The following is a 23,087-nucleotide window of genomic DNA, read 5'->3' as shown; positions in this document are numbered from 1 at the left end:
CCTATAGTTTGTTTCAAACCTGTAATTCACTGATTAATCTTTGTTTTGGCTGTTTATTTTACAGATGTTCTGTGAAACATTTCAAAATTCTCTTCATTTTTCTGCAAAGTTCTGGTTTTCAAGTCAGGTTGCTACAACTCCAATTGTGATGTATAATTCTTCTCCTGCTTTCCACTCTTCTGTCCTGAAGGCAGTGACACATCGCAGATGTGATTCCGCAGGCATTAACAACCCTATCACCTTGCCCCAGACTAGTGATAGAAGGAAAAATACCAGTGACAGAAGGGAAACTGAAAATAAATCAAGGAGAGGAACTTAATTGGATTCAATATAAGTTTTTTTTAAAAAATGGTAAATGGAAAAAATAATGGGAGGTAGAATAGATAAATCTCCAGGACCTAATGGTTTCCATCCAAGAGTATTAAAAGAAGCAGGTGAGGAAATTGCAGAAGCGTTAATCTTTTAAAGCATTTTTGATTCGGAAATTGTGATGTTAGATTGGAAGTTTGCTACGGTCACTCGATTATTTAAGAAGGGTGGGAGAGAAACCAGGTAACTATAGGCCTTGTCAGTTTAACGTCAGGTGTGGGGAAACTACTAGAATCTGTCATTAGGGATAGAGTGACTGAGCACTTGAGCAAATATGAGCTGATCAGAGAGAATCAACATGACTTTAAGGGTAAATCATGTCTGACTAATCTAGTTGAAGTTTTTGAGGAGGTTACTAAGGTAGATAAGGGAGTGTCTATGGATGTTATCTATATGGACTTCCAGAAGGCATTCGACAATGTCCCACACAAGAGATTATTAGCAAAAATTAGAGCGTACGGAATTGGAGATAGCCTTTTGACTTGGGTTGGAATGGGTTGGGAGGTAGGAGACCGAGTGGGAATAAAGGGTTGATACTCTGATTGATGGGATGTGACAAGTGTTGTTACCCAGGATCTGTTCTGGGGCCTCAACTTTTCACCATATTTATTAATGACTTGAATGAAAGAATAGAGAGTTTGAAATCCAATTTTGAACATCAGACTAAGTTAGGAGGGACAGTAAGTAGTGCAGATGAGAGCAGGAAGTTGCAAAGGGACACATAGATTAAGTGATTGGGCAAAACTATGGCAAATGAAGTTCAATGTGGGCAAGTGTGAGGTCATCCACTTTGGACCCAAGAAAGATAAATCAGAGTATTTTCTAAATGGTGAGAAACTAGGAACTGTTTTGGAAGCCTAAGTACACAAATCATTAAAAGTAGACGGGTACAAAAAGCAATCAAAAAGGCTGATGGAATGTTGGCCTTTATCTCAAGGGGGCTGGGAAACAAAGGGGGAGGAAGTTATGCTTCAGTTGTATAGAACCTTGGTCAGACCCCATCTGGAGTACTGTGTTCAGTTTTGGGCACCGCACCTTAGGAAGGATATATTGGCCTTGGAGGGAATGCAGTGCAGATTCATCAGAATAATACTGGGGCTTAGAGGGTTAAATTATGAGGACAGTTTGCGTAAACTTGTATTCCCTTCAGTATAGAAGATAGTGGGATGATCTGATCGAGGTGTTTAAAATGTTAAAAGGATTTGATAGGATAGATATGGAGAAACTATTTCCTTTGGTGGAGGAATCAAGAACAAGGGACGTAATATGAAAATTAGAGCTAGGCCATTCAGGAGTGAAATCAGGAAGCACTTTTTCACGCAAAGGATAGTAGAAATCTGGAACTCTTTCCTTCCCCACCCCAAAAGGCGGTGGATGCTAGGACAATTGGAGCTTTTTAAAACTGAGAGTGATAGATTTTCGTCAGGTAGGAGTATCAAGGGATATGAAGCAAAGTCGGGTAAATGGAGTTGAGGTGCAGATCAGCCATGATCTAATTGAATGGTGGAGCAGGCACAAGGGGTTAGAATCATAGAATCATAGAAGTTACAACATGGAAACAGGCCCTTCGGCCCAACATGTCCATGTCGCCCAGTTTATACCACTAAGCTAGTCCCAATTGCCTGCACTTGGCCTATATCCCTCTATACCCATCTTACCCATGTAACTGTCCAAATGCTTTTTAAAAGACAAAATTGTACCCGCCTCTACTACTGCCTCTGGCAGCTCGTTCCAGACACTCACCACCCTTTGAGTGAAAAAAAAAATTGCCCCTCTGGACCCTTTTGTATCTCTCCCCTCTCACCTTAAATCTATGCCCCCTCGTTATAGACTCCCCTACCTTTGGGAAAAGATTTTGACTATCTACCTTATCTATGCCCCTCATTATTTTATAGACTTCTATAAGATCACCCCTTAACCTCCTACTCTCCAGGGAAAAAAGTCCCAGTCTGTCTAACCTCTCCCTGTAAGTCAAACCATCAAGTCCCGGTAGCATCCTAGTAAATCTTTTCTGCACTCTTTCTAGTTTAATAATATCCTTTCTATAATAGGGTGACCAGAACTGTACACAGTACTCCAAGTGTGGCCTCACCAATGCCCTGTACAACTTCAACAAGACATCCCAACTCCTGCATTCAATGTTCTGACCAATGAAACCAAGCATGCCGAATGCCTTCTTCACCACCCTATCCACCTGTGACTCCACTTTCAAGGAGCTATGAATCTGTACTCCTAGATCTCTTTGTTCTATAACTCTCCCCAACGCCCTACCATTAACGGAGTAGGTCCTGGCCCGATTCGATCTACCAAAATGCATCACCTCACATTTATCTAAATTAAACTCCATCTGCCATTCATCGGCCCACTGGCCCAATTGATCAAGATCCCGTTGCAATCCCAGATAACCTTCTTCACTGTCCACAATGCCACCAATCTTGGTGTCATCTGCAAACTTACTAACCATGCCTCCTAAATTCTCATCCAAATCATTAATATAAATAACAAATAACAGCGGACCCAGCACCGATCCCTGAGGCACACCGCTGGACACAGGCATCCAGTTTGAAAAACAACCCTCCACAACCACCCTCTGTCTTCTGTCGTCAAGCCAATTTTGTATCCAATTGGCTACCTCACCTTGGATCCCATGAGATTTAACCTTATGTAACAACCTACCATGCGGTACCTTGTCAAATGCTTTGCTGAAGTCCATGTAGACCACGTCTACTGCACAGCCCTCATCTATCTTCTTGGTTACCCCTTCAAAAAACTCAATCAAATTCGTGAGACATGATTTTCCTCTCACAAAACCATGCTGACTGTTCCTAATTAGTCCCTGCCTCTCCAAATGCCTGTCGATCCTGTCCCTCAGAATACCCTCTAACAACTTACCCACTACAGATGTCAGGCTCACTGGTCTGTAGTTCCCAGGCTTTTCCCTGCCGCCCTTCTTAAACAAGGGCACAACATTTGCTACCCTCCAATCTTCAGGCACCTCACCTGTAGCGGTGGATGATTCAAATATCTCTGCTAGGGGACCCGCAATTTCCTCCCTAACCTCCCATAACGTCCTGGGATACATTTCATCAGGTCCCGGAGATTTATCTACCTTGATGCGCGTTAAGACTTCCAGCACCTCCCTCTCTGTAATATGTACACTCCTCAAGACATCACTATTTATTTCCCCAAGTTCCCTAACATCCATGCCTTTCTCAACCGTAAATACCGATGTGAAATATTCATTCAGGATCTCACCCATTTCTTGTGGTTCCGCACATAGATGACCTTGTTGATCCTTAAGAGGCCCGACTCTCTCCCTAGTTACCCTTTTGCCCTTTATGTATTTGTAGAAGCTCTTTGGATTCACCTTTGCCTGATCTGCCAAAGCAATCTCATATCCCCTTTTTGCCCTCCTGATTTCTCTCTTAACTCTACTCCGGCAATCTCTATACTCTTCAAGGGATCCACTTGATCCCAGCTGCCTATGCATGTCATATGCCTCCTTCTTCTTTTTGACTAGTGCCTCAATCTCCCGAGTCATCCAAGGTTCCCTACTTCTACCAGCCTTGCCCTTCACTTTATAAGGAATGTGCTTACCCTGAACCCTGGTTAACACACTTTTGAAAGCCTCCCACTTACCAGACGTCCCTTTGCCTGCCAACAGACTCTCCCAATCAACTTCTGAAAGTTCCTGTCTAATACCATCAAAATTGGCCTTTCCCCAATTTAGAATTTTAACTTTTGGGCCAGACCTATTCTTCTCCATAGCTATCTTAAAACTAATGGAATTATGATCACTGGTCCCAAAGTGATCCCTCACTAACACTTCTGTCACCTGCCCTTCCTTATTTCCCAAGAGGAGGTCAAGTTTTGCCCCCTCTCTAGTCGGGCCATCCACATACTGAATGAGAAATTCCTCCTGAATACACTCAACAAATTTCTCTCCATCCAAGCCCCTAATGCTATGGCTGTCCCAGTCAATGTTGGGAAAGTTAAAGTCCCCTACTATTACCACCCTATTTTTCTTGCAGCTGTCTGTAATCTCCTTACATATTTGCTCCTTAATTTCCCGTTGACTATTTGGGGGTCTGTAGTACAATCCTATCAAAGTGATCTCTCCCGTCTTATTTTTCAGTTCTACCCATATAGACTCAGTGGGCGAACCCTCGGATGTATCCCCTCTCACTACTGCCGTGATGTTCTCCCTAATCAAGAACGCAACTCCCCCTCCTCTCTTACCGCCTGCTCTATCTTTCCTATAGCATCTGTACCCTGGAACATTGAGCTGCCAGTCCTGCCCCTCCCTTAGCCATGTTTCAGTAATAGCTATAACATCCCAGTCCCATGTACCCATCCATGCCCTGAGTTCATCTGCCTTGCCCATCAGACTTCTTGCATTGAAATAAATGCAGTTTAATCTAGACTTCCCTTGGTCTTTGCCCTGCTTTCTCAGACCATCTGTCCGGTCATGTTCTGTACACTCTCCCTTACTGCCTTTTGTTTCTGTCACCACTTTATTTCCCACTGACTTCCTGCATCGGTTCCCATCCCCCTGCCACATTAGTTTAAACCCTCCCCAACAGCACTGGCAAACACTCCCCCTCGGACATTGGTTCCAGTCCTGCCCAGATGCAGACCGTCCAATTTGTACTGGTCCCACCTCCCCCAGAACCGGTTCCAATGGCCCAGGAATTTGAATCCCTCCCTCTTGCACCATCTCTCAAGCCACGTATTCATCTTAGCTATCCTGTCATTCCTACTCTGACTAACCCGTGGCACTGGTAGCAATCCTGAGATTACTACCTTTGAGGTCCTACTCTTTAGTTTAACTCCTAACTCCCTAAATTCAGCTTGTAGGACCTCATCCTGTTTTTTACCTATATCGTTGGTGCCTATATGCACCACGACAACTGGCTGTTCACCCTCCCCCTCCAGAATGTCCTGCAGCCGCTCCGAGACATCCTTGACCCTTGCACCAGGGAGGCAACATACCATTCTGGAGTCTCGGTTGCGTCCGCAGAAACGCCTGTCTATTCCCCTTACAATCGAGTCCCCTATCACTATAGCTCTGCCACTCTTTTTCCTGCCCTCCTGTGCAGCAGAGCCAGCCACGGTGCCATGAACCTGGCCACTGCCACCTTCCCCTGGTGAGCCATCTCCCCCAACAGTATCCAAAACGGTATACCTGTTTTGGAGGGAGATGACCGCAGGGGACCCCTGCACTGCCTTCCTACTCTTCCTCTGTCTGTTGGTCACCCATTCACTATCTCCCTCAGTAATTTTTATCTGCGGTGTGACCAACTCACTGAACGTGCTATCCACGACTTTCTCAGCATCGCGGATGCTCCAAAGTGAGTCCATCCGCAGCTCCAGAGCCGTCAAGCGGTCAAACAATAGCTGCAGCTGGACACACTTCCCGCAGGTGAAGGAATCAGGGATACAGGAAGGAGCCCTGAATTCCCACATCTCACAAGAGGAACATGACACGGCTCTGGGATCTCCTGCCATGACTTAACCCTTAAGTTAGCTTAACAACAACTGCAATGTCAAGAGAAAAAAAAAAAGAAAAACTACTTACCACTCCCTTTAAGGAGTTTACTCCTTTAAATTGTTCTCAATTTAGAGAATGTTAACTACACTAGGGACCTTGATTCACTAAAAAATAAACGCTACTTCCTATAAGACCAGCAGACCTTCCCTTTCCTTTTACTTCAGTTACTGTCGATAAGTAGAAATACTCACCTGAACCTACTCACCAATCAGGTGCCTCCCCTGTGTCGCGTCCCGATCTGATTCCTGACGTCACTTCGAACTCGGTCGCAGCTCCGCTCGGCTCGGCTCCTCTCAGCTGTTCTCAGCTCTCTGAAATCCCGCCTTTTATCGGACGCTCCCTCAAATTAAATGAATCCCACCAATTTCACTTCAATTAAAAAGGTATACTCAAGGGCCCTTGCTGAACAGCAGTCCCCCACTACACAACAGAGACCCGAGAATCCACAAACTCTAACCTTAGACAAATTCAGCAGGAAAATACTCACCAGCCAATCACTTACCTCTTCCTTGGTGACGTCCCACTTGGATTACTTTTTGCTTCTTATTTATCTTAGGTCCAGGAGTTAAGTCCCTGTGATGTCGCACAGTAGTGGTCTCTTGGTGCAGGTCTGCTGCTGCTTTTATTCCACAATCTCAGTCTTCTACTCTCAGGTCCACTACCGCTCTGCAGGAAAAGCAAGGCAAAGCAGCACCTCCTTCCCCCACTTCACCAAACTCCCACACTTACCGAACTCTCAGCACACTGTTGGCCTCCTCCTGTTCCTATGTTCCTAGTAATGTTCAAATTTACAGGTTCCTGGATATTCAATAATGGAAATCCTAGCTGATTTTGCCATCTTTCTAGCCCTGGGATACGGAGAAAATTATAGTACCTCACAACTGTCCCAGCTAACGTAGCACAGAAAAGGGACCAAGCCTTTCATCTTTCTAATCTGTGTAGCTAAGTATTATTCAGCAGGATTTACCTATCCAGTGTTTTCAGTGACTCATCACAAAGTACTGAACAGAAACTGGTTATCATGCTAAATGACTGTATCTTATAAGTTTCTAGCAGGGAGGCCACAAGGGTCTAGATTTTTCACTGCACCCCAAACGCATCAGGACAGCACTTTTAGAGCAAGGGAATGGGACTAATTGGATAGTTCTTTCAAAGATACGGCACAGGCACAATGGGCTGAATGGCGTCCTCCTGTGCTGTACCTACCATGATACTATGAAAGGAGGAGAGGGCCTTAGCAGTGGGTTGTACCTCCAGCAAATCACACATGGTTGCTTTAAGCTGGAAGATGTTCAGTCATCTCACCAATTTAGCCAAGGTAAGAGGAGGCAGTCAGAACTTGAACCAATTCAGTGTTAGAAGCATGTTTTATATTTCTATCCACTTTGTCCCCCCTGTCTTGAATGCCATGTACTACTTCCCTGATATCCGAGAGACTATGATATCCTTCTAAACCCCTTTCTCGCCCTACAAGTGTTCATTCATAGTCTAACATGTGGGGAAGCAGTGAAAAACTCCTCTATCTGTTCTTTTCCTGCACATTTTCACCTCTTTCCCTCCCGCCCCCCCATTAAGCAACACTTTCTTACATCTGGGTTTCATTTCAAATGATGGTAAGCAGACTGCCTTCATACTGTCCACCTTTTCCTTAAAGGAGAAAACAGCTTACAACTGAAGAGACTTAGGTGTTAAGTGCCACTACTGTCCCCCAAGGCTTTTGCTGAAAAACACCAGCCAGCCACTTCAGATCCTCCTGCCACTGAGGGAGTACTAATGAATAGTATACAGTTAGGATTCAAAGGGCGCACAATTGTAGGCACCAAGGGGAGATGTGGTAGTTTAATTTTTTTTTAAAAGTAGGAAGGCACACAGATTGGTTTTCATTAAAATGTTTTTGTTTAATTACTGACTGGATTTGAGGCAAGGTGAGGAGTGCCTGCAAGAAGGAGCAGCAGAATGTTTTCCAAATAGGAGTCTTGGTAGTTGTGGAGTAGAACTACATGTCAGCAAATGAATTAATTTACTTAGTTTTCAAAGGGGGACCGTGGGTAGGACGGATTTTTCATCGCATGTGGATGTTATTTAGGTGAAGGTGTCCCAGATGCTGCATCCGCATTTGGCTGGCAGTGGGTTCTCCTCCGCAAACTCTTGAAGCGGAGACTCTGCTACCTGCTTGCGCTGCTGCCCCTCTTAACCTCCTCCTTCATGCATCAATATGGAGTCCTTTGTGAAGAGTAAAATTGTGCAGCCTGCAGCAAACTCCTATTATGTGAGATACCCGGCTGTACTGTACTACAGTGCTCCCCCAGCACTATCAATACATCTAAAGCGTGCTTTCAGAATTCCTATGTTCTAATTGATTGAAGTGGTTGTATCATGAACTTTGTTGGATTGGTGCGAAGCAGATGCATAGGGAAGCTAACTGGGACTGTGAGCCAGTTGTGCTACCCAAACACCTGCATGTCACCAGTAGACAGTAGGGGTATGTTGGGCTGATGTAAAATAAAAGAATCATGATAGTTGTCTGGATGGTGCATATTGAAATACATGAGGAGAAGGTTCAGGTAATACTCCATTTGGACATTGAGTGAATGAATTTTCAGTCCAAAAGATGATGAGCTTCTCAAATGGAGCATGAACGGCAAGATAGGTACAATCAATTGTACCTGGGGAAATTCTACCATTCAATAAAAGTTCACCCTCTCAAACTGTTATGCCAGGTCCATTGGAAAGGCAATGAACTGTGCAGCTTGTGTGAACAATGCATCTGTCACTGGCTTAGTATATTGAGGGACAGCTGAACTGGCTGTTGGGTATTGCCTCTGATGCAGTTTGAATGGAGCCCATCGCATGGAAGTTGAGTACCATGGTGATTTTCACTAACACTGGAGGTGGGCTCCAGACCCAGGGCAAGCAGGTGGCACAGCACCTCTGTAGCTTCAGAACACAGGCATAACCTTCTGATGCATTGTGATTTGGAGAGGTGGTATGGGTACCTGCAAGTCAATCCCAGTTGTTTCTGATGGAGCTTGATAAGCCTGTTCTCCGAGTTGTATTGTGCAGTTCCTCCTATTCAAAGCACAGGTACAGGGAATTCTTTAATGGAAAAACCATTATGCCCTGTGCTTTATGGCAGAAGGTCTCAAAAAAAAAAATCTCTAGCAGCAACAGCAATGTGGAAGCTAATAGGAAGCTGGAGATTGAAAAGGCATCAAAAATAATTCTTCAGCAGTGAAGTTTGATCAAACATTGTAACCTGAGAAAAGTAGCCTTTTTAAAACTACTACCTGCCATTTGACGCTGCCTAACAACTAGCAAAATCTTTTCTACAGGGATTGATTTTTTTTGAGCCAGCCATATGCAATAGAGGAATGAAATCAAACTTTAGACATCAACATATAATGAAATCCCATTTACTTGCAGCAGGTTACCTGCATTGTGGGTCAAGGAAAATTGCAACTGTGATTTTTACAGGTGAGGATTCAGCACCAGGCCTACCTACCCCATTTTCCTCCACCATCTACCCTGAATCCATCAGAAAAGGGGTGATAAATGGATGAAAAATCCAGGACCAACAGTCTACCATTTAATATTTAGCCCACATTGTGTGAGCCCAGGACTCTTGCATTAGTGAATTGGATGTTTTACATAGTTGGTTTTCAACCCCTTCAGTCTAATTCCTTTCTACTGCAATGTCCTTAGCAAAGGAGGAGATTTGTGAAACAGTGACAGTTGTTTTGAGGACGTCAGTGAATAATGGGAAGGTTCCAGCAGACTGGAAAAGGGCAATCATAGTTCCCACAGAAGTGTCATTAGACAAAGACTGACAAAATATTGGGGCTAATAAGGGTGATTTAAAGCTTGACCATAGGGTGTCATTTGTAACTTAGATTAGGGCCATTTCAGTGCTGTGGTAGGGGCAAAAATCTTATTGAAGAGATTCAAACCTAGATTTGCTGGAAAGATGAGGATGGATTTGGGAGGCGACATAACGTGTTCAAGGCATTTGGAGAGCAACAGGAGTTTGTAGATTGAGTGAGTGGTTGTGTGCAAGGATAGTGGTGTCGATGGTAGTTTTTTTTGAAGACTGGGATGGTGGGGTGGTCATGAGTGGTTTTGAAATTGATGGGCAATGATTTACAAAGTCAGCTAGCGTGGGGGCCAGAAGGGGAAGTTAGGTGGTCAGCAGTTTCATAGGAAAGGGGTTGAAAGAGTAGGAGGTAGGTCTCATGGACAAGATCCTTTTGGAGAGGGCATGAGAGGAGATAGGAGAGAAGGTAGAGAAAGACGTGGGTTCAGCGCTAGGGTGATGGGAACCTTGGGAGCACTTTGGCTTGGCGGGCAAGTGAAAGAGATGATACCGCACAGGTAGCTGAGTGGATGGTTTTAATCTTTGTGACAATGAAGTATATGAACTCCTTGCATTTGTTATTGGAGATGAGGGCAGAGGAGGCAGGAGAGAGGGGTTTAAGAAGATGGTTTGTACCAGAGAAAGAAGCCAGGGGGGTTATCTTTGTTCTCCAGCACGATCCTGGAGCAGTGAGTGGTTTTAGCAGAGGAGAACTAGGCCAGATAGTGCTTACTGTGGTACAGCCAGATTTGGCAATTGATGGTAAACCAGTTGTGTGCTAGATTCATTCAAGTCTATACACCTTGGACTTGATGAAGTAAAGATGGGGGCCATAGCAGAGTGGGAGAGAGTAAGAGTTTTTCTGGGGACAAGGGCTGTCAGGGAAAGTAGGGATAGGCAATAAATTCTGTTGTGCTAGTGTTGCCCACATCTCAAGACCCAAAAAAAACTAATCTCAAAGGGACCGTGTAGAAATATACAATAATTGGATAGAAGAGGAAAACCTAAAACAATATAACTTGTGGTCAGGATATTGGACTTGTGTAAGAACAGCTAGATGCTGTCGGAGGAGATTGTAGGGTTAGTACTCTGAAAGGATGGGATCAAATCCTAGTCTGTTTTTAAGGGAGAAAATTGGGGGAGCTCATTTTGAAAACACATTCACTGCTCACTTATATAATGACCGTCATATAGTTCCAACCTTTAAAGTCATCCAGTGTCTATTTGATTGCCTTGGATCTAGCTATAATTTGAATTGCAATTGTAAGACATGTATATTTATTTTTTAAAAATGCATTGTTATGGGCATGCATTAATCAAGAGAAGGGCATGTGACTTTCGCACAGGTGGTTGGAGTGGGTGATTGTGCAAAGTGTCTTAAGTCGACGGTTGATTTTCCTAATTCTCTCACTAAGTAAATGGAGGACATGGCTAGCTCCTGCTCTGCACAACCTCCATTTGACCAAAATGAGGAATTTGCAGCGTGCTATAAGTATAAGCCTGCACCCCACCACTCTCTGCGCAATGTGTTGGTATACCAATGCACTTTTCCACCAGGCTACTCTCCACAGCTCCTCTGAAGCAATGTTGGAGTAGCAACAACAACAATATTCTGCTGCTTAACGTATTTTAAAAGGGCACCGTCTTTATAATAGCATTTTTTGTTCTGTCATGAAGAGCCAGAAGAAACCTGTCAGTTTTGTCATGATGGCATTGCATCAAGTTAATATGATAATGTGTTCTGATAAAATTTATGCAATCACATTGTGTATTTCTAAACAAAGTATTAGCTGCACAGTTTTGCCTGAAACTGTGTCCCTTTGAAATATTGCTTTCTCTCCTGCAATTCCATAGATTGACAAATATGATGTGCTTTTTTATTATAAGAAAGTTTGAAAAGGCATACTTTGACAACAGATTTAAAATTGAAGAAGTATGCGTCATGACTTAAAATTTAGTGGTGCTTTTCATTAAAAATAGATGATGTGACTTTTTCATCTTTCAGAATGACCAGGTGCTGCAGAGTTTCTCAGTGGATAAAGGAGAGTTTACATGCCCCCTCTGTAGACAGTTCGCCAACAGTGTTCTTCCCTGTTACCCTGAAAAGAGTGAGGAAAAGAGTACTTGGCCACCTTACAACAGCAAGACCCTGCAAGCTCTCATCAGGGAAGTGGACGAACAACAAGAACAGTTGGGAATGTTCCCAGTAAGCATTAGTGTAAGGCTGAAAGATCTTTTGTAATTTCATTTTGGGTTTCTATAAAGTAATATCTTCTCTAAACAAAAAGGAAAAAAATGCTGATGCTGGAAATCTGAACCAAAAACAGAAAATTCTGGAAACATTCAGCAGGTCAATTAGCATCTGTGAAAAGAACAGATGAGTTAATGTTTCAGGTGTCCCCCACCCCTGAAATGTTATGTTAAACTTGTACAGAACCTTGGTCAGACCACACATGGAGTATTGCACACATTTAGGATGATAGGGTAGATGTGGAGCAAATGTTTTCACTTGTGGGGAAGTCCAAACTTAGAGGTCATAAATATAAAATAGTCGCTAATAAATCCAACAGGGAATTCAGAAGAAACTTCTTTACCCAAAGAGTGGTAAGAATGTGGAACAAACTAGCACAAGGAGTAGTTGAGGCAAATAGCATAGATGCATTTAAGGGGAAGTTAGATAAGCACATGAGGGAGAAAGAAATAGAAGGATACCCTGATAGGGTTAGATGAAGTAGGGAGGGAGGAGGCTCGTGTGGAGCATAAACCCCGGCATAGACCAGTTGGCTTGAATGGCACAGATGCTGTAGTCTCGATGTAACTTACCTATTCTCGCCAGAGAGGCTGACCGACATGCTAATTTCTTGTCTAATTATCTAGCACTAAGATACAAAGCATAAAAGGTAACTTATGGAGTTAACATTGAATGTTGTAGACCAGTTTGCAATATAAATTTACTTATGTCCTACTCAATTGTCAGCAATAGTTTCAACTCTTCTGGTAATATAATTCTTTTTTTAAAAAAAGGATTTCACTGTAAATTTATTGTTTTCAGATATTTTTGTAGAAAAGATTGTGAATATGAGATTGAATACTGTGTGTTCCTTGAAATATTTTTTAAGTGGTACTGAGATTGATTAGGCTTTGCTGAACACCTCCGCTTAGTCCACAAGCGTGACCCTAACCTGCCACTCGCTTGCCATATTAATTCCCCGTCCCACTCCCACTCTGACCTCTCTATCCTCGACCTCTTAAACTGTTCCAATGAAGCTCAACGGAAGCTTGAAGAACAGCACCTCATCTTTCGATTAGGCACTGTACAACCTTCTGGACTCTACTTTGATTTCAATAACTTCAGATCGTAACCATTTTTTTCAGGCAGCAAACGCTGGTAATGGTTCTGATGTTGCCATTTACAGCTCCTCTAAACCGATCTTTTGTTTCTTTACGTGTCCCATTACCATCCTCCTTGCCTTGCACCATCATCCCTTTTGTCATTTAATCACTCCTGCCCTCCACCCTATCAGAGACCTTCCCTTTTGTTCTTTCTTCCCCTCTCCTTCCTCCCCACCCCCCCTTTCCCTGGCTCTGTACTTGCTTAATAACTATTTAATCTTCAACTTCTTCCAGTTCTGACTAAGTGTCACTGTCTGAAACGTTAACTCTGTTTCTTTCTCCACAGATGTTGCCTGACTTGCTGAGTGCTTCTGTTTTTATTTCAGATTTCAAGCATCTGCAGTATTTTGCTTTTGATTAGACCCTTTTGGCTCTTAATAAATTGGGGTTAAAGGAAAAATGTTGCTTATCAAATCATGTTAAATATATTCAACTCATACAATTATTAATTTTCTTTAAATAGGACTTGCCTAATTTTACAACAACTTAAATTTATACAGCACCTTTAATGTATAAAAACACTTTGAACGTGCTTTACATAGGGGAGAAAGAAAGGAACTGATGCTGATCCATAGTGGGAGAGTTAGGAAAGGTGACCAAAAGGTTGGTCAAATAGAGAGAAGGCCTGGGGTTTAGGGAGGGAGTTCAAGAGTAGGGCTACGGTTCTGCCATCAGTCGTGGAGCCAAGAGAGGAAGAGTTTGCATGAATGCCAAAGTCAGAGCACCTCATTACAAGGACGTCACTTATGACAATGCAACACTGCATATATTGTACTCTATTGTCAGTATAGATTGAGGTCATCTCCTGATGTGCGCGTGACCCCTCAACCTTATGACCCAAAGGCAAGAGTGCTGCCAACTGAGCCAAGATGTTCAGCTACATGTTTATAAAAATGAATCACTGGTTTAGCATAATATCTATCCACACATAAAATATGAGAAGTTTTTTGTATAGTATGCACATCCTGTAAGTACTACTTTTACTTCCTATCATACTTTCCGTCAAACTTTTTCCATCACGTTTTGGTAACACACCTGTTGTTCTAAGGTAGTGTATCCTTTGACTTACTGTGAAACCTGTGGGAAACCTGTTATTATCAAGAACAGTATATCACTCTGTGGGTGTCACACTATGTTGCAGATGCACAACGATCTTAAAATGCTGTATGGTTCAAAGAGGCCTGAAATTGGCAATCCAATTTGCAAAGTTTCCTGGCACAACAATTAAACTCTGAATGATGTGGTTAGACTTTGTGACTTTAAAGGGACACCGTTCCACCTTAGCAGAACAATATATTGTGCCTTGCATGGCATAACACCCTTGTTCTTATATTTTAAAAAAAACCTTATCATTCAATTTACAGCAAACAAGGCCATTAGTAATATTCAAAAAATGGTATGTCAATCTGCAGATGTCACACTTTGTTACAGCATTTTTGGACTGCTTTGTATCTGTATCGTGAGCAATGACACAGAAGATTTATTAGTCTTTATTATTTATCAGTCCACTATGTTGCACACAGAAAGTCAAGATCAAGTGGGGTCTTCAAGGTGAAACAGGCTTAGCGAGTGGGGAATAACTGGACCAGTGGGAGGATTGTACCACTGGAGGTCAGAAGGGGAAGGTAGAGTGGGGTGGGGTAAGACCAAAGGGACAGTGGGGTTAGAGGCCAGGAATGGAAGGTAGATCAAGGTTAGAGGTTGGGGTCAGGGGGAAGGAAGAGGTTCATGGCAGAAGATGTTATAGCAGAGTTAGTGTTCAGGGGGAGGAGAAATGTAGAGCAGGGTTAGAGGCTGTTAAGGGGAGAACGGTAAAGCAGCATTTAAGGCCAGGGAGTGTCTGAAGTTGCAGCATAGTGAGAGGTTAAAGGAGAGTTAGAGACTGGGGGGAAAAGGAGAATCAGTAGTTAAATCGAAACTACAGCACAGAAACAGGCCATTTGGCCCCAGTGATATATGCCAGCATTTATACCCCATACGAGCCTCCTCCCTCCCTACTTCATCTAATCCTATCAGCATTCTATTCTATTCCTTTCTATTCCTCCCTCATGTGCTTATCTAGCTTCCCCTTAAATGCATCTATGCTATTTGCTTCAACTACTCTTTGTGGTAGCGTGTTCCACATTCTTACCTCTCTTTGGATAAAGAAGTTTCTCCTGAATTCCCTATTGGATTTATTAGTGACTATTTTATATTTATGACCTCTAGTTTTATACTCCCCCACAGTGGAAACATTTTCTCCATGTCTACCCTATCAAACTCTTTCATAATCTTAAAGACCTCTATCAGATCACCCCTCATCCTTCTCTTTTCTAGAGGAAAGAGCCCCAGCCTGTTCAGCCTGTCCTGATGAGTATATCCTCTCACTTCTGGTATCATCCTTGTAAATCTTTTTTGCACCGTCTCCAGTGCCTCTATATCCTTTTTAGAATATGGAGACCAGAACTGTGCACTGTAGACCACACTTGGGATTAACCAAGGTTCGATACAAGTTTAACATAACTTCTCTGCTTTTCTATTGTTTTCTCTAGAAGTGAACCCCAGTGCTCGATTTGCCTTTTTTATGGCCTTATTAACGGCGTCACTATTTTTAGTGATTTGTGCATCTGTACCCCTAGATCCCTTTGCTCCTCTATCCCATGTAGACTCTTATTTTCCAAGTAGTATGTGGCCTGCTTATTCTTTCTACCAAAATGCACCACCTCACACTTATCTGTATTGAAATTCATTTGCCAATTACACATCCATTCTGCAAGTTTATTAATGTCCCCATGCATTTTGACGCATTCTTCCTTTGTATTAACTATGCCCCCCCCTCCCACTGCCCCCCCTCAAATTTGGTGTTATCCGCAAATTTTGAAATTGTACTTACGATTCCTGAATGCAAATCGTTAATGTAAATTGTGAACAGTGGTCCCAGCACCAGTCCCTGTGGAACACCACTTCCCACCTTTTGCCAGTCTGAGTAGCTAGCTTTAACCTCTACTCTCTTTTCTGTTTTGTAGCCAGCTTCTGCTACTATCCCCTGATTCCACTTGCTCTGACTTTAGTCATGAGTCTACGATGTGGTACCTTCGCGAATGCCTTTTGAAAATCCAAATATATTACATCCAGTGCATTACCATTGTCTATTCTTTCTGTTACTACTTCATAGAATTCAATTCGTTGGTCAAGTATAACCTTCCCTTCTGAAATCCGTGCTGACTATTCTTTATTACATTTTTTTTCTTGATGTTTTTCTATTACATCTCTGAGTAAAGATTCCATTATCTTTCCTACCATCGACGTTAAGCTAACTGGTCTATAGTTCCCTGCACTTAGTCTAGCTCCCTTTTTAAATGTAGGAATAACATTAGCTGTCCGCCAGTCTTCGAGCACTGTTCCCTTTTCTAATGAATGTTTTTATATATGTAATAGTGCCTCTGCTATTTCCCCCCTAACTTCTTTTAATATTTGCAGATGCAATCCATTCGGACCAGAGGTTTTATCCTCTCTGTTTGATTAGTATATCAATTATCTTTCCCCCCCCCCCCCCCCCCCCGATTCTATCTTAAATGTTTTTATATATGTTTGATCTCTTCTGCTAATGTCATGCCCACCTTGTTAGTCTCCCTGGTAAACACTGAGGCATGGTAACTATTCAATATTTCTGCCATTTTGCTGTCATTACCTGTGAGTTTATCTTGTGCATCCCTTAGTGGCCCTCTCCCTATTCTAATTTTTCTTTTGTTATTCATGGGCTCGATGTTACCAGGGCTGCGGGTTCGTGGCGGGGGGGGGGGGGCTATTGGGCGCATGGTAACGCGCCCAATGAAATTAGTCTGCCCCCCGCGCGGTCGCAGCCTAATTGGATCCACTTACCTGGTCTTCCGGGTTCCCCACTGCTGATCTGCGCGTCGGGCGGGCTGCGAATGCGCAGTAAGGTCTGTCAGCTGGAGGAGCTCTATTTAAAGGGGCAGTCCTCCACTGACAGATGCTGCAACAAATAGCAAAAATTACAGCATGGAGCAGCCCAGGGGAAAGGCTGCTCCCAGGTTAATGATGCCTCACTCCAGGTATCATTAGATGGGGTGAGGAGGAGGTTGAGGACAGAGATTTCCCCCCCCCACCCACCCCCGGCGGGCGGGAGGAAGCGGCCTGGCTCAAGGTGGCAGAGGACGTCACCTGCACCACCAACATATCGCCCACCTGCATGCAGTGCAGGAGGCGCTCCAATGAACTAAGTAGGTCAGCCAAAGTGAGTACACTTACTCATTCCCCTACACTCCGTCTGCCACATCACCGCCCCCACCCCACATCTCCTTCTGCACTGCCAACACTACTCTGTCACATCACCCCTCATACCCACTCAAACCTCATCCTCATCTTACCTGCACTTACTCACCTCGCCAGTACTCATCCCGCCACTACCACTCAACCCAATCCTCATACAATCTCATGGCTCTATCTCATACTCACCCTCTCATGCATCTCTTTCACGGTCAGCCTCACTCAACCTACCACTACCTGTGCTGCAGCCACAGGGCATGCATCACATATGTGCAGGAGGCAGCGTAAGGCAAACGTGTGGTGAGCATGAAGGGGATGCACAAGGGTTTGTCATGGTTTTTACTTGTATTGAATTTCTGACCAACTCACATTACATATTATATTGTCACCACTACTGCCACGTCTTTGCGAATCTTGTCTGGTTTGTGCAATAATGCCCTTTCCTGAGGATCACAATGAAGACCCACAACTGATGACACCCATTGTGTCACTGCAGAGTGGGTGTAGGTGTATTTGCAGGGCTCTTTTGTGCAGACGACTGAGAGACGTCGGCGATGTCCCCGGTGGCACCCTGGAAGGATGTGGAGGAGAAGTTGTTGAGGGCAGTGGTGACTTTGACAGCGACAGGTGAGAAGATGGTGCTTGGGCCAACTGGGAGCAGCTCGGCATGAAGGAGGCTGCAGATGTCCACGACTACATGTCGAGTGACTCTGAGCCTCCGTGTGCACTGCTGCTCAGAGAGGCCCAGGAAGCTGAGCCTCGGTCTGTGGATCCTGTGGCGAGGGTAGTGCCCTTTGCGACGCATCTCTCTCTGCGGTTGCCCTCCCTCCTGCTGTGCAGGCGGATGTGTCACAGCACTGTGTTGTGGAGCTCCACGTGTCAGAGGTGGACGGCTTGGCCGGTGAGGCTGGTGATGCTGTTCGCCCTCCGAGGAGGTCATGACCGCAGCTACGGCGGCCCCCATCCGGAAGATGTACATCTGAGGGGTCCGCAAGGTAGGTACATGTCTCTGGACCCCAGGGTAACTGTGCAAGTTGGTGAATTTTCTTGTCAGGAGGAGGGTGGTGGAGGCCAAACTTTGTCCCAAGTGACAGAGTGGCCTCCTGCAATGAGTGAGGGTCTCCCCGCCCCCCCACCTGTCAAATGGACCTTTGCAGCTGCCACAGGCTGACAGCTGCAACTTGTCCATTTCAACTGGGAGTGTTTCCCCCAGTATGGGAAACAGTCCCAGTTGTCTATAAAATCCCACCCCTCCTCACATATTCACTTAATCAGGTCAGTTAATGACCTGAAATACCTAAGTAAATACTTTTAAGTGGCACCCCGCTGGCTTTAATTGCACACATCGGCGCGTATGTGGGGAACCCGGAAGTGGGCGGGTTGGAGCCGGGCTCTGGACCCGCTCCGGGATTCCCCGATTTTCGGAGCCCCCCCCCCCGCCAGGAACGCACCCGATAGCGGGTGCTAAAATGAAGCCCCATGTGTCTGTAGAATACTTTACTATTTCTATTTATATTCCTTGATAATTTAATTTGGTAATTCCTCTTTGCTTCCCTAATTGTTATTTTTACTTCTTTCCTTACCTCTTCGTATTCCCTTTTGTCATCCCCCCCTCTATTATCTATGTACTTAGAGTATGCCTTTGCTTTAGTTTCAATTTTACCCTTATCTCTTTATTCATCCATGGTATTGCATTATTGGCTAGATTGTTCTTGCTTTTTAGAGGAATATATTTCTCCTGAACACTCTTGATAGCTGTTTTAAATATTTCCCACTAGTGTTCTATCTCTGTCTGTCAAAATTTTTTTCCGGTTTACTTTCAGTAGTTTATTCTCATCCCCTCAAAATTAGCTTTTTCCCAATCTATTACTTACGTCTTTCTCAATCATTACTTTAAACCTTATTACGTTATGATCACTATTGCCTAGATGTTCCCCTACGTTTACTTCTCTTATTTGCTCTGGTTCATTTCCCATTACTAGATCCAGCAGTGATTCCTCTCTTGGGCTTCCCACATACTGAGTAAAAAAGGAGTCACGTACACACTGTAAAAATTCCATTCCCTTTTCCCTACCTTTTCTTGCCAGTTTATTTGGGGGTAATTGAAATCTCCCATTATTATTATGCAATGTTTTTTACTCATTTCATAGATTTGTCTGCATATTTCATCCTCCACTTCCCTTCCACTATTAGGTGGACTGTAGAATATACATATCCTTTGTCTCAATTCATATGGATTCTAATTCTATCCTAATGTTACTTATGTCCCTTTTTTCTATTGCCATTATGTTGTCTCTAATTAGTACAGCTACCCCATCCCGCTGCCTTCCTTCCCTATCCTTTCTAAATACATTATATCCTGCAATATTTAATTGCCGTTCTGTTCCTTATGTAGCCCATTTCAGTTAGCCCTACCACATCTGGCTCCTTGCTAGGAATTATTGCGTCCAGTTCCCCTGTTTTGTTTCAGATGCTGTGCACATTACTGCACAGGCAATTTAATTTGCTTTTAATAATTGTTCCCCTTGCTTTATTTTTAACAGTCATTTTATACTTGCATTCTATATCTGTGTTTGTTTCCTGACCATTCATGTTAACCTTATTCCTTACTTTGGTGACCTTTACACTCATTTCCTATTTCTGTTTTCTTCAGACTTATGTTATCTCCACCAGATCCATCTCCCCTCTTCCCTACGCGCCACCACCCCTTGCCCCCATCTTACTCATTTAAAGTCCTATTGACAGCCAAATTTATCCTTTCCACTGGGACATTAGTCCCATTCTGGTTCAGGTGGAGCCCGTCCCAACAGTGCAGCTCCTTCCTGTCCCAGTATTGGTGCCAGTGCCCCATGAAATGGAACCCCTCCTTCCCACACCAGTCTTTCAGCCATGCATTCACCTTCCTGATCTGTTTATCCCTATGCCAATTGGCATGTGGCTCAGGTAATAATCCCAAGATTACCACATGTGAGGTCTTGTTTTTTAATTTAGTTCCTGACTTCTGTTATTTTCTTCGCCATGTCATTGGTCCCAACATGGACCGTGACAACTGGATCTTCCCCCTCTCTTTCCAAGATCCTCTCCAGTTGCTCTGAGATATCCTTTACCTTTGCACCAGGTAGGCAACACACTCTCCTGGACTCTCGGTCGTGACTGCAGAGGACGCTATCTATCCCCCTAATTATTGAATCCCCTATGACTACAACCGTTCTGTTCTGCTCCTCCCCCACCTTAGACTGCTTCCTGCTCCGTAGTGCCATGGTTAGCATTCTAGCTGTTGTACTGGGTTTTATTCCTGCTTTGGAATCCTCTGCTCCAAAAGGCTGTGGATGCTGGGCTAGCTGAAATTTTCAAGATTGAAATTGATAGATTTTTGTTTGCTGAGGGTATTAGGGATGTGGGGAAAAGCTTGGTAAATGGAGTTGAGGTACAGATCAGCCACGATCTAATAGAATGGCTGAACAGGCTTGAAGGGCTGAAAGGCCCACTCCTGTTCCTATGTTCCTAGAGTAGAACTGTGGGAAGGAAGAGAGGGAAACAAGTGGGGAGGGGGTGGTGAATGATGGATGGAGGGGGAGGGTATTAACATTTAAAAATGATGTGACTAAAGCAACACCCTAGTGTTATGGCTTAAGTGTGTGTCTGTCTGTCACAGGTAGGTCTATCGCAAGTTAGCACAGTTGCTGTAGCAGGGCCAAAAGTGCATGGGCCTGACAGCAGCATGATTGAGCACACCTGGTGCAACAGAACAAAATTACTATTAAAACTCTTATATTGACAAATAAGCCACAAGAACAAATGGAGACATTTGGCCTTGAAGTGGAAGAAGTCTCAGGAGAGGGAAGAGAGAGATAAGAACAGCAGCAGTATTGGCTGCAATTAGCTATGTGGTGGGGGAAGATGTTCTTTTTTTTATATTCGTTCATGGGATGTGGGCGTCGTTGGCGAGGCCGGCATTTATTGCCCATCCCTAATTGCCCTTGAGAAGGTGGTGGTGAGCCACCGCCTTGAACCGCTGCAGTCCATGTGGTGAAGGTTCTCCCACAGTGCTGTTAGGAAGGGAGTTCCAGGATTTTGACCCAACGACGATGAAGGAACGGCAATATATTTCCAAGTCGGGATGGTGTGTGACTTGGAGGGGAACGTGCAGGTGGTGTTGTTCCCATGTACCTGCTGCTCTTGTCCTTCTAGGTGGTAGAGGTAGCGGGTTTGGGAGGTGCTGTCGAAGAAGCCTTGACGAGTTGCTGCAGTGCATCCTGTGGGTGAGGAGGCTGAGTTCTGGTCCCAAATGTTACTGTGTGGTTGGTTCCAAACACCTAGGTTGTGCTTGAGGGGGAGGGGACCCTATAATCTCTGACCCTGGAATTTCTGCTCTTGGGATGGGGGAATGGGGGGGTGATTGCATTTGGGTTTGTGGTCCTAGGCTCGAGTTTCTGTTCGGGGGGCATGGTTACCATGTTAACGTATTCACTGTTCAATGGAGAGAGGATATTTGCGGTCCTAGGCCATGATTTCTGGTTATTGTTAGGGTGGGGTGCATTTTGATTTATGCTTTGCTGCCTTAGGCTAGATTTCATGCTCAGAGGCTGAGTTTGTTGATGTCAACTTGGAAGCACTGCTCAGTTTGGGGGCCGAGAGGGAAGGCCTTCATGGTCATATGTTGTGATTTGTGCTTGAGAGGGTTCTGGAAAACCTTGGGAACTCTGCTCCCTGTAGGGCAGTAGTTTGTTCTCTAGTCCTATATTTATGCTCAGTGGAAGGAGGGTAGTTTGCTATGAAAAATCTTGGGGTGAGAGGATTGTTTCTTCCTAAGAAGCAGCTGAGGGGCAAATTAGCTGTTCAGCTGCAGAAAGCACGGTCTTTCAGGCTACAGTTGGAATCGGTCATTTTATTGCACTACACTATCAAATCTTTTTTTCTGCCAAGTTATATGAGCTTACCACTTGGCACATCTATTCACTTCACTTTTCATAGAGTTGTGGCTGACAAAATTGTTTTGGCAACTTTTCACTTCCCTTTCACGAAGTCTGACATCTTGGCATGCACTGTATCAACAAACATCATTTGCTTAGTGTTCCCCGCAGGGAAGGGAATGACAGTTTTCTTTGCAGCCCATTTGTTTCTTTTGTACTGGAAATGTTATTTGTGCCTCTCTGACACCAAGTGAACTTGCCTTTACTCTCCACCAACATGTCTGATTATATCTAAGGAAATGATTGCTGCGGTGCCTCTTGGTGGACAAATGTAAGAATCATACCAAGATTTCACAGAAGATGTTTCCAATTAACTGACTGACAGACACATAACACTATGTTAGGGTGCCACTTAAGTTAATGTGTCACATAGTATTATTCTGTCAACGCTACCTACAGTTGCAATGCCATTAGAATATTGCAACCCTACACTTTTTAATATATGGTAGATTTGTAGTAAACTTCCCATAACATCACTTGAAATATATGCTCTTTTAACTATGTTGCATTTTGGAGTGGAATTCTGACATGAGGATCAGTTTAGGCAGACCTCTGGTCCATGTAGTTCCATACAGTAGTACATATTGCTAATCAGACAGAAGCAGAGCTAGAATTTACTGAATGTGCTTACTGAGATGCAAGAGCTCAATACTACCAACACTAGATACGGCATAAACTGGGG

At 43.9% G+C, this 23,087-nt stretch overlaps 1 protein-coding gene across 4 annotated transcripts in view; it reads left to right on the top strand.

The window, feature by feature from the left end:
* ubr3 (ubiquitin protein ligase E3 component n-recognin 3) overlaps positions 1-23,087 on the top strand; it is a 323,662-nt gene that overhangs the window by 166,829 nt on the left and 133,746 nt on the right. For 2 of the 4 annotated variants that reach the window (XM_067987503.1, XM_067987501.1), the window contains one exon: positions 11,776-11,988. In XM_067987503.1, coding sequence (XP_067843604.1) covers positions 11,776-11,988 — 213 coding nt within the window. The remainder of the gene's footprint in view (positions 1-11,775; positions 11,989-23,087) is intronic. The other 2 variants (XM_067987502.1, XM_067987504.1) reach the window with 1 other exon arrangement.

Source organism: Heptranchias perlo, chromosome 7, assembly GCF_035084215.1.
Source record: "Heptranchias perlo isolate sHepPer1 chromosome 7, sHepPer1.hap1, whole genome shotgun sequence".
NCBI classification, from domain to species: domain Eukaryota; kingdom Metazoa; phylum Chordata; class Chondrichthyes; order Hexanchiformes; family Hexanchidae; genus Heptranchias; species Heptranchias perlo.
This window is presented reverse-complemented; position numbering and strand designations above follow the sequence as displayed.